General features: G+C 40.3%; 2 protein-coding genes across 10 annotated transcripts in view; both read right to left on the bottom strand.

The window, feature by feature from the left end:
• Positions 1-1,242: 1,242 nt before the first annotated feature.
• Positions 1,243-9,485, bottom strand: gpr37a (G protein-coupled receptor 37a). Its single transcript, XM_041996940.1, has 2 exons — positions 8,215-9,485; positions 1,243-2,607 (listed from the first exon to the last, which is right to left on the bottom strand). Exons 1-2 carry the CDS (start codon positions 9,097-9,099, stop codon positions 1,780-1,782), a joined length of 1,713 nt encoding a protein of 570 aa, XP_041852874.1. The 5' UTR covers positions 9,100-9,485; the 3' UTR covers positions 1,243-1,779.
• Positions 9,486-10,801: 1,316 nt separating this feature from the next.
• The window catches only part of pot1 (protection of telomeres 1 homolog), a 93,158-nt gene continuing 90,559 nt past the window's right edge, over positions 10,802-13,400 (bottom strand). For all 9 annotated transcript variants that reach the window (XM_041996929.1, XM_041996937.1, XM_041996930.1 and 6 more), the window contains 3 exons: positions 13,111-13,205; positions 11,961-12,066; positions 10,802-11,163 (listed from right to left, as the gene is read on the bottom strand). In XM_041996929.1, coding sequence (XP_041852863.1) covers positions 11,054-11,163; positions 11,961-12,066; positions 13,111-13,205 — 311 coding nt within the window. In that variant the 3' untranslated portion in view covers positions 10,802-11,053. The remainder of the gene's footprint in view (positions 11,164-11,960; positions 12,067-13,110; positions 13,206-13,400) is intronic.

Raw genomic sequence — 13,400 nt, 5'->3', positions numbered from 1 at the left:
TGACAAAGTAGAACTGAAGTTAGCTGGAGGACATAATATGGTCAGCATCGCAGCTCCCTATAAGTGACACCATATACTAAGAAACAAAATGATTGTGTTCCTCTTTCTTAACACACACACACATCCACTGTGGTCACATTAGAGATATGAGAAATACAATCTTTAAATCAATAATCTGGATCACCGTGTGGAAACACTTGCAACAAGTTAAAGAAGGTCAGTAGAAAGGTAGGTTGATTTTGGGGTGTCTTATAGAAAATAAGTCTGGTTAAAGGACTTATTTATCCACATTTTTATTCCCTGGAAACTTTAAAATCAACTAACAGCCTTTCTAGTCTCCTGTTAAACTGGATCATGTGGCTCTAGCTTAGTGCTAAGCAACATGGATACTGAGGTACTCTTGGAGCATCTTCTTAATGTACTTTCAGTTCCAAAGTAAGATGTGCAGGCCCTACATACGCTCACTGAAAACTAAATATCACTTGGTTTCCCCACTCCATCTTAAAACTAATCTTCTGCTACCATATAACTAGATTAGCACTGCAATGTAGCTTCATGCTAAGATCAGGCTAATAATACAGAATATTGGAATGCGTCTATAATAACAGATTGTTCACAATATGGTGAAGCGGGAGAGGCAAGGGAAAGGTCAGATGAGAAGATGGAGACTCAGCAAGGACTGAAAGGAGATGCTGTGAGAGGATGAAACACTGAAGGAAACAAAAAGAAGGAGAAAGTGAGGAAGAATCAGAGGGAACCAAAGCATAGTTGGAGACTCAAGTTAGAGACATTTTAACATCTTGTTGTCTTCATGACCTTTTTCTTTTTACCGCTCTTTTAAGGGACTCTGCCCTGATTAGCACACCTTCATTAATATAACAATTAAATGATATATGACAGCTGACATAAACATTATATAGTGCTGTTTAATTTAAGTAGATTACTTGTATTGAGGAAATTAATTTAAGTGGTTTTATTGGAAGTTAACACCAGTGGATATGATATGGAGATTTTCTTATTTAAAATGTGATGGTTAACATGAACTACCATGTTTGGTTGCATGTTTCTCTCATTCCTGAACCAGACCAGATGGTTTTCACCTCTCATTTGTTTTGTTTTGTTTTTTGTGCCTCTGTTTGAAAATGAGGTAAACTATTGCAGTGCATATGAAATCATTATAAAATGTTTTGATAAAGTGAAAAACAACTATAACTTATTCAAAGGAACATCAGCAAACACAGCAGCTGTTCTCAATTTATTATTAAGTTTTTTTTATGCTTGTCTCATTATGGCTGCAACATTTTTATATCAGGACTAACCATGACAGTTTCCAAGAAAAAGAGGGAATGTACATATATTATATGTAGATATAAAAAATTAGGCAAAACTGCTGGTAAATTACAAATTTTTTAGTAATAAAGGCATAAGAAAGTTTAAAATTTGGGAATCCACTGTCAAACTTCTTGCCTACTTTAATAAGACCTGAACTCCAATTAGAATCTAGAAAACCAAATTATTTTATTGCATTATGTAAACAAATTGATAAAAAAAAAAGGAAAATACAGTGACAAAACTAATGCTGAATCCAGGTTCAGAAAAAAAAAACTGGTGCGTTTACTAAAAAATAATAATAATAATAATAATAATAATACTGACTGTGTTCTTTCACATAAAGTCTGTAAACAATGGATGGACAGACTCCTGCACTCTGGAGTCTGTCAGGAGTAAATTTGACAGTTTTGGTTGCTTTATCTACAACTCTGATCTTTAACCTCTGACTCAGCAGTGTGTCCCCACCACAGAATAAGAAGCCGAAGTGGAGGGTTCCCTTCTGATAGTACTGAACAGTGACAGCTCCAGCTCGGTGGTGGTGCACTCGTTGTCCATGTCCCCAGCGGCAGGAAAGCGTGGCGGGCCGCACTCATCGCAGCAGCAGCAACAGCAGTCCAGGAAGGCTCTGGTAAACGGCTGACACAGGCAAAACAGCAGCACTGGCGTCACTGCAGACTTGCAGAAAAGCAGCAGCTGGCTGACAAGATGCAGGATGTCCAGCGTTCTCCTGGGAACGCTGGCAGCCATGTACATGCTGACAATGTTGCATATGTTCTCCGGTATGATGCAGAAACCATAGAGGATGGCCAATGCCACTACGGCACAGTTCATCTGGCTCTCCAGCTGGATCTGTTTCTTACTCCCCCGTACGCAGGCCCGCTCGGCATGACGGATCTTGCGGGCGGTGACCAGTGAGCTGCAGATGGTGAACAGGGTCGGCAGACAGAAGTAGCAGCCAAAGTACCACCAGAGGCGCGCCCCATCGTAGGTCAGACCTAGAACATACAATGTGTCCGGTAGTTTGGTGGCTATCCGAACCACACAGCGCTCACAGGGTGTCACATCAGGCGGGTCGTCGTCCTCAGTCACCAGCTGGCGGAGCAGCAGCTCGGGCAAAGCCAGAAGCAAAGCCCCCACCCAGATGACAGCCAGCTTGGCTGTGGTGGAAGCCCAATTCTCAATCATCTCATAATACATCTTCACATTGGTGGCTGCTCGAAAACGATCGATGCACAGAGCGCACAGTGTGAAGGTTGTGACCCCGAGAGATGCTACCTGTCAGGACAAATGAGGAACGGGACTTAAAAAAGAAACAAAATTCATAAACATTACAGATTATAAACAACATAATCTTATCTTTAGTGTAGATGCCTTGGACAAGGCTGAGTTGGATGAAGACACATTTTCTCTTTTTTCTTTTATTTTTTTTTCCCAAGAAGTTAAACAATACAGTATGTAAGAATATCTGATATATAGTGGAAAGATGGCCATGACGTGACTTCAAATGCCAAGCACAGTTGTGATTGGATGGTGGCTGTCAGTGCCCAAAATTCCTCCAGACAAACATGTTTTCATCAGTGAGTGAATCCAGTGGCCTCAGGTGCAGCAGTGACTGGACTACAGGTAACTACTTCAACATTGTGTACACGTGTACTGCTTCTTCTATGGTGATTTTAAGGTGTTATTTATCCCTAACAGTGCTCCAGCAGCCAGTCAAACAAAGCTGGAGCTCCAGTTTAAAGCTCAGAGGGTTCTCACTTCACACAGAGTTGTTTGTCTGTTCAGTCAGCTTGATTTCCCAAGAATTTTCAGTGTGACATCTGAAGCTTGTCTGTGGTAATACAGACTAGTTTCTTTCCGACAGGTCCCGGTAGCTTTTGTTTGTCTCAGACCAGCAGCTATGGGTTGGATGGGTTGTACTGAAAAGTCTTGGATGGGTTGTACTGAAAACATGAATTTCCCTGCAAGGGATTAATAAAGTATTTCTGATTCTGATTCTGATTCTGATGTTCTGCCTGGTGTGATCTGGAAAAAATAGGTCTGGAGACATTTTGTTTTTACGTTGAAATCCGCGTCTATAAAATGTAAAGAGACATTTCTATGCGGCTCTGTGGTGCGGCTGGACCACTAGACCAAGTCTAAACAATAAAATCTGGAAAATGAAACGAAGCGTGTGAACTATATTTAGACCTAATCTCCTCAGATCTAAGCTCATCCTATTCACACTGCTGCAAACACTGATTAGAAAGGGGTCATCTTTTGATGGTAGTCTGGAAGATTCTTCATTAATCCCAGTCCTTGGTCTGATGGGGCAGCAGATTGTAACACCCTGAGCTTTACTTTCAGCCTGATGTGACACTAATCAGATTAAAAAGCCTTCACTTCATTCTGTTACATTAAACCTGATTTAAAGCCATTGTCTACCTACTTCTCTTCTAATGTTCCCTGCCCACATTTCAGTGTGAACGACGAGATTAACTCAGTGTCCCGCTACACAGTAAATCTAGTAAGATTTTTTTCGTGTCTGTACTGGATTATGATGATGTTATCTTTGCTTTTCTAAAAGACATTGGAGACATTAAAAAAGTGCTGGAACGTTTGGTTTTGCACTGATTTGGGAAAAAATGTATTCACTAAATTAAGCAACTTCAAGTTTTATGATGGACTCTTCTGCCCTCCTCAAACATGTGATTCCCATGAAGATGAAGTTTTTCTTTGTTTTTTTTTTGTTGTTTTAGACGTCTAACATGTAACTTACGGTGCTTGGATATCTACTCGTATTTATCATGTTCGGTGTATGTGACTTGTAATATTTATTACTGCTGACCTGAGCTGCTGCCTTCCTCGACTGTTGGAAAAAAAAGCTTAAAATCTCCATATTATTAAATTCCTGGTTAGATAAGTTCATGTTTAATGACTTATGTGAGGGGAAAACATTGATCTCAGGGATCATCAGGGACATATTCGAGTGGAGTACTTTTACTTGTAAGTTTTTACTATAACGAGCAGGAATCTATCGTTTTATCTGTTTTAACTTTACAACACATTGAGGGACAAATAGGAACCTTGGGGAAAAAGACTTCTTCATCTCTTTATATTTTTGGACTTGAAAGCCACAGCTAGAGCAGCTTATCAAGAAATATTACTTTAGGAGCAAGACAAGCCCTCTTCCAAAAAAGCTGGGATGTAAAATGTTAATAAAACAGACTGGCCACATTTACATGAGAGTTTTAATTTCCCTTTAATTCAGAATAAAAGTTAAATACTCTTTAAAAAGATTAAAAATGACGTAAATGTAAACACCTAATTCCAAATGAAAATGACCATTCTGAACTAAAGTAAGTGGCTGGCTCATTCTGATTTTAAATCTGAATTTAATAATGCCTCGATCATGTATACGTTCATTCTGCTTTAAATTAATTTAGCTCCCTCTTCACACGCTCCTTCCCTTGTCCTGTCGCCATGATGCAAGTACTACATACCCAGAGCCCTCGATATACTCAGTTGCGACACTTCCATTGACTCCCGTGTAGAAAACATGGCGGCGCACTTCCGGGTTACTGAAGACGTTCAATAGTTCCAAACACCGGATCAGACTGCGTTCATCGCCAATGCGTCTCATTCGTTTTCAGAGGGAAGTCGATGCAACATCAGTCTTATAAGTCACGAAAATACACGTACGTTCTGTAGGACGTCCTGCAATAAAATAATTATGTCTGTTCAATAAGTTTTGGTTTAAATGTATTTTTCCTTTGTATGTTATAGATATTGTTCTTTTACCCCATGGCCTCCCAGCTTTCTTGTTTAGTTCGAATGAGTGTGGTCACGGTCTTCTATTATTTATTTCAGTGTACTGATCAAGCGCATTGTTATTTATAGACTCATAGAGTTTGATGTTCGGTGTGACTTTGGTTAGTGGATATGTATTATCACCTTGTTCTCATATTGCTGGTTGTGTTTAGATGCTCAGAGACGACATTTCAGGGTCCTGTGTTGTATTTTAAGGTGAACAGTTTTTCATGTACTTTGGATTTTAAGTAGCAGGGAAAGCTCGGGCGTTTGTAATGCTTTTCATGAATTCTCTATTAGGCTTTGGTTACTGATTCTTAATTATTATCAACACGTATTAACACACATGAGACCATTTTAAAGATGACGGTTTTTTACATGACACAGAAGTCAGAGGTGTTGCTGTAGCATGTCTATTTTATTTTCTTTTTTTTTTAATGATGATCTTCAAATCTTTTCGCCTGTTAGCTATCTAATGTGTGGCTGACCAGATGGTAAGCATAATGTTTACTGTTTACCCCTTTAGCTGGAATTGTTCATTTAAATGTTTTTTGTTTAGTGGAAAAAATTAAAATCGATTCTTTGTTGTTTTAAGAGTATTATCCAATCTGTTATAACTTTGTTTTTATAATTATTTTAAAGATTTGTGTCATTTCCCACAATTTGTATTATTGTTAGTACTGTCATGAGTTGTAAACATTTATCTTGGTGAACTTCAAATCTGCTACATTACTTATAACCTCGTCAAGGCCTCTGATTACAATATTTGTTCAGCTTTATCAAACCAGAATGTGGTTTACAGTATGAATGATCATCAGGTAGGTGATAAACCCTGTGCAAGACGGCCTTTTCCTCCTCCTTGGTGCTGGACGATGCTGGAAGATGGTTGGAACGGCATCAGGTCTCAGCTTTAGTCCACCTCTCCATGTGCAACTGAACCGGTTTTCATTAAATTGTTCCTGTTAAGAGGCTTTTTGATTTGATATGAATCACTTGGAACTGTTAACAAGTAATTGTTCTGTCACCTCTGTAGACATAACGTACCCTACACAGTTTCTTATTGCTGCTTATTCATGCAGCTATATTAAAATTCTTCCTGCCGACCGTTACAAGCCATCTCTACCTCTGTTCTGGGTTCCTCGGGAATCCACACATGGGAAGCCTCTCAGACCATGTTTGACTGTTTTCTTGTCTGTAACATGTTATATAAAACCATTACATTTGAAAATCACAGAGTCTTTTCTCCATTAATTTTTTTAAACTGTTTAAATATTTATTAAAACTCCCCGTTTGTTTTCCATGTTCCATGCACCACTAACTGACTGGGGGCAGCAGTGGCTCAGAGCGTCTCGTCCAATAACCATTCCCACTCCCCCAGTCATCTGTTGTTGTGTCCTTGGGCAAGACGCTTCACCCACGTGATTACCAGCGAGGCCGTAGGCATGGATTGGCTGCCACGTTTCTGTCAGTCTGCCCCAGGGCAGCTGTAGCTACACAAGTAGCTTACCATCACCATGGGCGAGGGAGACAGCAGACAGCGTGTCGTCTCATCAAACCCGACTCACAGAGAGGAGAAACCGGATCAGCTTCCAAGATGGCATCTTATGTTTCTGAATGCCAACCTGCACCGAGGACATTGATGCTGCTTTGAGTTTGGTTCTCGTTCTGTTTTGTGGATTTTTTTTTGCTGTTTTTTGTTGATTTGTGCAATATAAGATTTTTGTTGAAATATTAAACAAAAGTAGTGGTTTTGTATTAGAATAAATGCACAAAAAAGGGCAAATATAAGGGTTCTTGTAAAAATGCTGAACACAAAAAGGTTTTCAAAACACAATTCATTCATTTTTGAGAAGTTAAAGTAAATTATGCGGCTAAAAAAGATGATCCGAAACCGACCCCCAGATCTAAAGCAGAATTGAATAAAGGCGATTAAATGTGTTGTCCATGTAAACCTTAATTTGGAATTACTATTTCCATGTAAACGCCAGGGAGAATACTTTAGTTCAGAATTATTTATGAATAATTATTTATGGATTTTAAAATATCATGTAACCACAGCCAGGCCTGTCATGATAACAAATTTTGCTGGGCGATAAATTTTCTCTGAAATTATCGCAATAAACAATAATATTGCGCAAAGCGATATGGTTTTCATGCACCAATGAAAACCATCAACAGTAAATATTATAGTAAACCCTGTAATACTGAAAAGGTTCCAGGATCTTTCAGATGCAGTCAGATTATGTCTAAAGTGGAACTGAAGGATCTCACATGCAGCCTCATCAATGATTATAGGCTCCTGTGTGACTAACAAGTACCCAAAGTTATTATTTATAGATTATAAAACATTGTCCATTTTTACTGTTAAAAGTAATTCCCAGGGTCAGTGTGATGGTAGGCCTGTTGCGATAACAAATTTTTCTGTGCGATAAATTTTCTCAGAAATTATTGCGATAAGCGATATTGCGCAAAGCTGTCATGTGTTGGCATTTTCAGACCATTTCAACTCATATGACACTGCCTCAATAATAAAAGTACGCCCTTTCAAAGATCAATAAATTGTAATTTCTAAAGAACATTTTACACTGGAACTGGAAGAAATTTAAAATTTAGCGTCTGCTAAATGACTGTAGAATAATAACAAAAAAAACAATAAATAGAACAGACTCTCAGTCTCATTTACAATGAATGAAAAGCAAACACAACCAAAAACAATAGCTGCTCTATCAGGTCTGTTTTAATGCAGTGCTGCCCAAGGACCCCAAGATCACCAGCATCCAGTTCTGACCTTTAATCTTTACATCTGCGCTTCATTTTATGCCAACTGGTGTTATTGAGGTGTTCCCAGTTAACCTAATTAGTTGTCAGATACTTTGTTCCAGTTATTGTAGATTCAGTAAGAGAACTGACAACATAGTTTGCAATGAAAGAAACTCAAAGACCAAAATCTTTTAGTCTTTTCTCACTGGGGCGATGAGTTACACCCCTTTGAAAGTTTGAATGCAACAACCTTGCTGACTTGAGATTCTAACTAATTATCAGTCTGCTGCAGAATCGACCCCAGAATCTGAACCAGACCCCCCCCCGACTCACCTCCAGGTAGGGTATGATCCTGCAGGAAAACTCTCCCAACAACCAGTTCTTGGTGAGCTCGTGAAACACCACCAGCGGCAGACAGAAGAAGATGATCACGAAATCCCATAACGCAAGGTTGGCTAGCAGCGAGTTGGAAATGCTCCTCATGTAGTAGTTGTGACACACGATGCACATGACCGACACGTTCCCGATGATACCCACACTGAAGATGACCGCGGCGATGATCATGACCGCGTACGCACCGTAGGACTCCGCGGTGACCGGGTAAAACGGGTTCTTCGGCTGCCTGCGTCTGGTCAGGGTGTCCACGGGCATGGAAGGCGTGCTGCCAGGAAGGTCCGGCAGAGAGTACTCGTCCTCATAGTCGCTGGCGTTGAATTCAGCGGAGGGTCCAGACTGCTGCTCCTGAGCCATGGCCGCTGGCAGAGTCTTCCACGCGCCCTGCAGCGGCTCGCTTCGCCTCAACCTGCCCGACCTGGGATCCCGCTCGTGCGGCCGTTTGTATTTGCGCGTGCGGCGTTTGAAGGCGTGTCCATGTGGGGCTTGTTGGAGCACTTTTCCGTTTCTACATCCACTTTTTCTCGGCTTATCAGCCTTATTGCCGTCCGTGTGTTGGATGAGCGCGGTTCCATTTGGCGTGTTCTTCATATGTTGCTCGGATGATGTGTGTGCAGCATCCTGGCACGAGGCCTGCGCATTGGCACCGCGCATTTTTCGGCTGTCCTCCCAGCTGACTGTGCGCCATCGCCGGGTAGGCGCATTCTTGTCTGCGCCGGTGGATTCATGAAGAGGACTGAAAGTTGTCTTTGTCTTATGCCAGTGAAGTTGGCTTGCGACGACCTCACTGCACAGCCACACACACAGCAGCCTCAGCAGCACCATGGTTGTCTAAGCCGTGAAGGTAAACGGTGTGATCCAGAATGATCTATCCATCTTTCCTTCGTAATTCAGTCAAAAAGTGCTGAAATCTAGCTTTAAATTTCAGTGGACATGCAAGTTCTGCTTCCGGTTTCAAGGCTTTCCTCGCGTAATGGTTGGGTATCTGTCAGGCTCGGATGTGTCCCAGAGAAGATCCAGTCCGGAAGCATCGCCAGTGAAACTAAAAGTCAAACCAAACTCCTCAAACTAGGCTGAAAACGGCAGAACTTACTTGGATCCGGCACAGCGGGAGTGGATGTGTGCGTGGAAGGTTTTACTTTCGAGCTGTAAAGTTTTCAACAGGCGCTGCCGCCTGGAGACCGAAGAGCGCGAGGAGGCGCAGCCGGAGGAGAGAGCAGGTTCCCTCTGAGGGAGGAGAAGGCCCGAGAGGAGGAAGAGGGGGATGAAGGCGGGGGAGAGGAGGAGGAGGGGGGGGAGTTATTTGCCAAACCTCCTTCCATCCTTATATGTTCAGCTGTTATTTGTGGGAATCTGAACCAAAATGATTCACAGAAACAGATTATCTTTTCTTCAACCACATAAAAACGTTTGTGGAAGGTTTATAAAAAATAATAAAATATTAATAATAATAATAATAATAATAATAGCTTACGGTACTTAGCACAAAACACGACCAATATATTAAAGTGTTGTTTGAACCATCTTACACCTCAGAATAAACTCCAACAGAAAACATGATTGAAATGGGGGCAAGTCATTTATTGTCATTATAGTCATTTTTTAATAATCCTGCAGGAATTTATAGTAATGTTGATTAAGACTTGACACCAGCTTTGTTTGGTCAAATGCTGGTCTTCATGACGAAGTTTTTTCTTTTTTCCCTTTTTCTTCTATTAAAATACAAGCCTCGTTATAAGTCTGCCATCTAGTGGGCATGTTGGGCATTACACTACAAATTTCCTGCAGCTGTAATTTCTGTTGGAAAAACAAGATATTGTACTCGAATCATTTGTAAATTATTCGGATTTAGAAGTGAATGAAAAATAAACGAAGATTTAATGAATTTTTCACAAGCACTAACAAGAATAAGCCCCAATCCAGGATTATATGGTAGATGACTTGTAATTCCAAAAAGTTGGGACTTGTGTGAAATGTAAATAAATCTTAGTGTTTCTGCATCATGTTCACATATGGTTTCTTCTTTGCATGATTTATAGCTCTGAGTAAAACTGAACAGAAATCACTTTTGTACTCTTTTTGTACAAATAAACAGAACATATTAGATTAATCCACACGTATGACGATATGATTAAGTGTCCTGTGCAGGAGGATGAACACCAACACAAAACATTGCAGTTGTTAGGATTCAACAGGAGATCAGGTTTTGGTTTGAGTTGTTTTTTGTTGAGTTTAGAGTAAAGATCTGAGAGGGGTAGACCAAGTTAATGCTCACACATACCGACACTCAGACACTTCTTTTAAGTCAAGTTTGACTAGAACAAGTGCTGTTCACTTGTGGGCCAAATCATTAGGACCAATCCTGTAGCATCTGATACTCAGAAATGACCATAAACAAATAGTCTTTGCAGAAATCTGGATAAAGTGAAGCTGTGGTCTATTTCTGTCAGCACGGGTGCAGAAACATAAGTATGAGACACTGAAACCGGGTGTATCAGAAACTCTTCAGTCATCCTTTGTTCAGCAAACGTATAATTATGCAACTTTATTCTGAAGAGGACAATACAAACTGTACAAGAAACAGCAAATTAAAACATGAGTCACATCACTGTCTGATAATTATATTTACACGTTTAATTAATATAAAAAACTATAACTGCAGATATGGTAAACAACCTCAGCGGACATGAAACAGATCATTTAAAACAGGATCAGATAAAAAACTGTTCCTGCAGGACTCCAGTGATCTTTGAGCTTTGGATGATCAGGCAGAGTCCGATCAGGTGGCTGAAGGTCTAACGATGGAGGTGTTGCAGATCTGGTAGCAAGTCTGGCCGTTACCTTCTGCTCTGTACGCCATCAGACAAAAGTCCAGCCATGGGCGCCGCCCTGATAAATCATCCCACATTAACACACACACATCAAACGGGGCTGAAGATGTAAAATCACACACACTAGATCAGTGGTTCCCTGTCCCACCCCGGGGACCTCCTTGGGGGGTCATGAACCCCAGGTTGGGAACCACGGCACTAGATGATGTGTTTAATTTGCTCAAAGTGTAAAGTTTTACATCACACTACTTCTGTTTCCTTATCAATGCTGCATCCATCACATTAAATCAGTGCATATTCTTATATTTCCAACCTTTTTATATACAAATCGTGTTGATGTTTAAATGATTAGCTTCATTTTGTTGTTGCATTTAAATTTGTTACAGCCTCTGATTAACAAACATGACAGCTAGCAAAGTAATTGCATTTGGTTGCACCTCCTCATTTAAACCTTTTTTCCTCATTAACTAGTTTAACAATTAAATAACATGAACATAGTGATAAAAAGTCTTGTTTACATTCCTGAAAACAGTCGCTGGTTGCACTGATGGTATTTTTACAGTTTTCAGTCTGAACCACCGACATGTTTGTATCATCTGTAATTATTCTCATGGAATAATAAAAATGTCAAAAGTTAGCTGTAAAAATGTCCCTTCTTATTACGTTTGAGTGTAATTGGAGGTATTGTTGGTAAACAGCAAAATCACAGCTGATAATGCAGATTGATTTTCTAGTATTGCAGAAAAAAGTTTATTTTTTGGGAAATCTGAAGTAATATTTAACATTAAAGTCTATATTTTCACACAGTTCAGAAATCAGCGTCAGAGAAAGGTTGTTGAGTTTTCACCGACGTACCCATGCTGCCCTCTGGTGGACAGAGGGAGTCCATGGTTTGACGGACCCGGTCCTGAGCATCCTGATTGGTCGCTATGTCCTCTGCTGACACATCGAAGAACAACTCCTGTAGAAACCAAATTAAACTGTCTTCATTTTAAAACTTTACTATCTAATAAAACCCAGACCTTGTCTTCAGGTTTGTCGTGTCTGTACTGGGCTGCTGTGATGCACCTTCTGTTACCCTTTTTACTTTTTACTTTCTAATTTAGATAAACTAAGAAAAATTCAAAAATTCAGGTGAAATTTACAAAATGTAAAAAGTTGATGCTACGTTGATATTAAACCCTGAATGTTTGACATTTAGGTAGAATCATGTGATGGGAACACACAACATAAAACGTGCGCTGTCGTGTCTTGGTCTGATGAGGTCTGCATGTGAAGAGGATGATGAAGAGGACTGTTTAGATACAAGCTGTCACTGAACCAGAACAAGTAGTGCTCCATTCTTGGGTCGGACACTTGTTTTTTTAGTAAACAACATGTTGTGTATTCAAAAGTTTGAACGTGAACTTACGTTCATTTGTGAAGGTTATGGTGAATTTTAGGTTTATTCTGACTTCATACAGTTATGCTGAACTCCAGTGCAGGTCGCAGGGGAGCAGCAATTGTACTCTAATGCCCTCTCTCCAACATTTTCAGTCTCAACATGATTTTATAGGCCTTTAAAATAATTTTTCTGAATGCCCTGAAATGGATGGTTTTGGGTTAAGATCTTCTGACTGGTCTAATTCCTAGAGGCTAGCCCAGGAGGCCAGAAGCCAGTTCTGTGAGCAGGTGGTGACCAGTCAGAGGTCACTAACCTGAAATCGTCTTGTTTTTGGGATCTTTCTTCCAGTAGAAAGTCCTTCCAGAGTAGTGGAGAAACAAACATGAAATCAGGATTTTGGTTTTGTGGCATGTTTAATTCCTACATCATGACTTTAGTCGACCACCTCATCATCTGCTTCACCAAGTTCCAAGTGAGTTTAAAGATCTAAATAATGGTGAGAGAAGTGGATATGCCTCTTTTTGAAGCCTGAGAACTGCAGCATAATTAACTTCTCCCTCCTCTCTGTATTTACTCTGTAAACTCTGCTGAGTATGCGTGACATTTAAATCTTAAACTCACAGCATGTTTCCACAGGAAGACGTCCAGTGTGTCAGTGGCATCCTGCAGCTCCATTTTCATCAGCAGGACAAACTGCAGAGGCTTAACACCGATCGCTGCAGACCAGAGTCAAAACATAATGATAATAATAATGGATTAGATTTATAAAGCGCTTTACATAGTGTTTCCATTATTCATCCTCTCCTCACTCATACCTGGTGATGCTAAGCTACGTGTGATGGAAACATGGCTGCCAGTCCGCGCCTACGGCCTCTCCGACCACCACCGAACATTCATCCACATTCATTCAC

This window comes from Melanotaenia boesemani, chromosome 10, assembly GCF_017639745.1.
Source record: "Melanotaenia boesemani isolate fMelBoe1 chromosome 10, fMelBoe1.pri, whole genome shotgun sequence".
Lineage (NCBI taxonomy): Eukaryota > Metazoa > Chordata > Actinopteri > Atheriniformes > Melanotaeniidae > Melanotaenia > Melanotaenia boesemani.
This window is presented reverse-complemented; position numbering and strand designations above follow the sequence as displayed.

Bases quoted from the DNA above. Each gene is read 5' to 3' on its own strand.
- gpr37a (XM_041996940.1), bottom strand. From the start codon at position 9,099: ATGGTGCTGCTGAGGCTGCTGTGTGTGTGGCTGTGCAGTGAGGTCGTC. The intron at 2,608-8,214 runs GTGAGTCGGGGG...TTGTCCTGACAG, and splicing joins GGATCATACCCTACCTGGAG to GTAGCATCTCTCGGGGTCAC.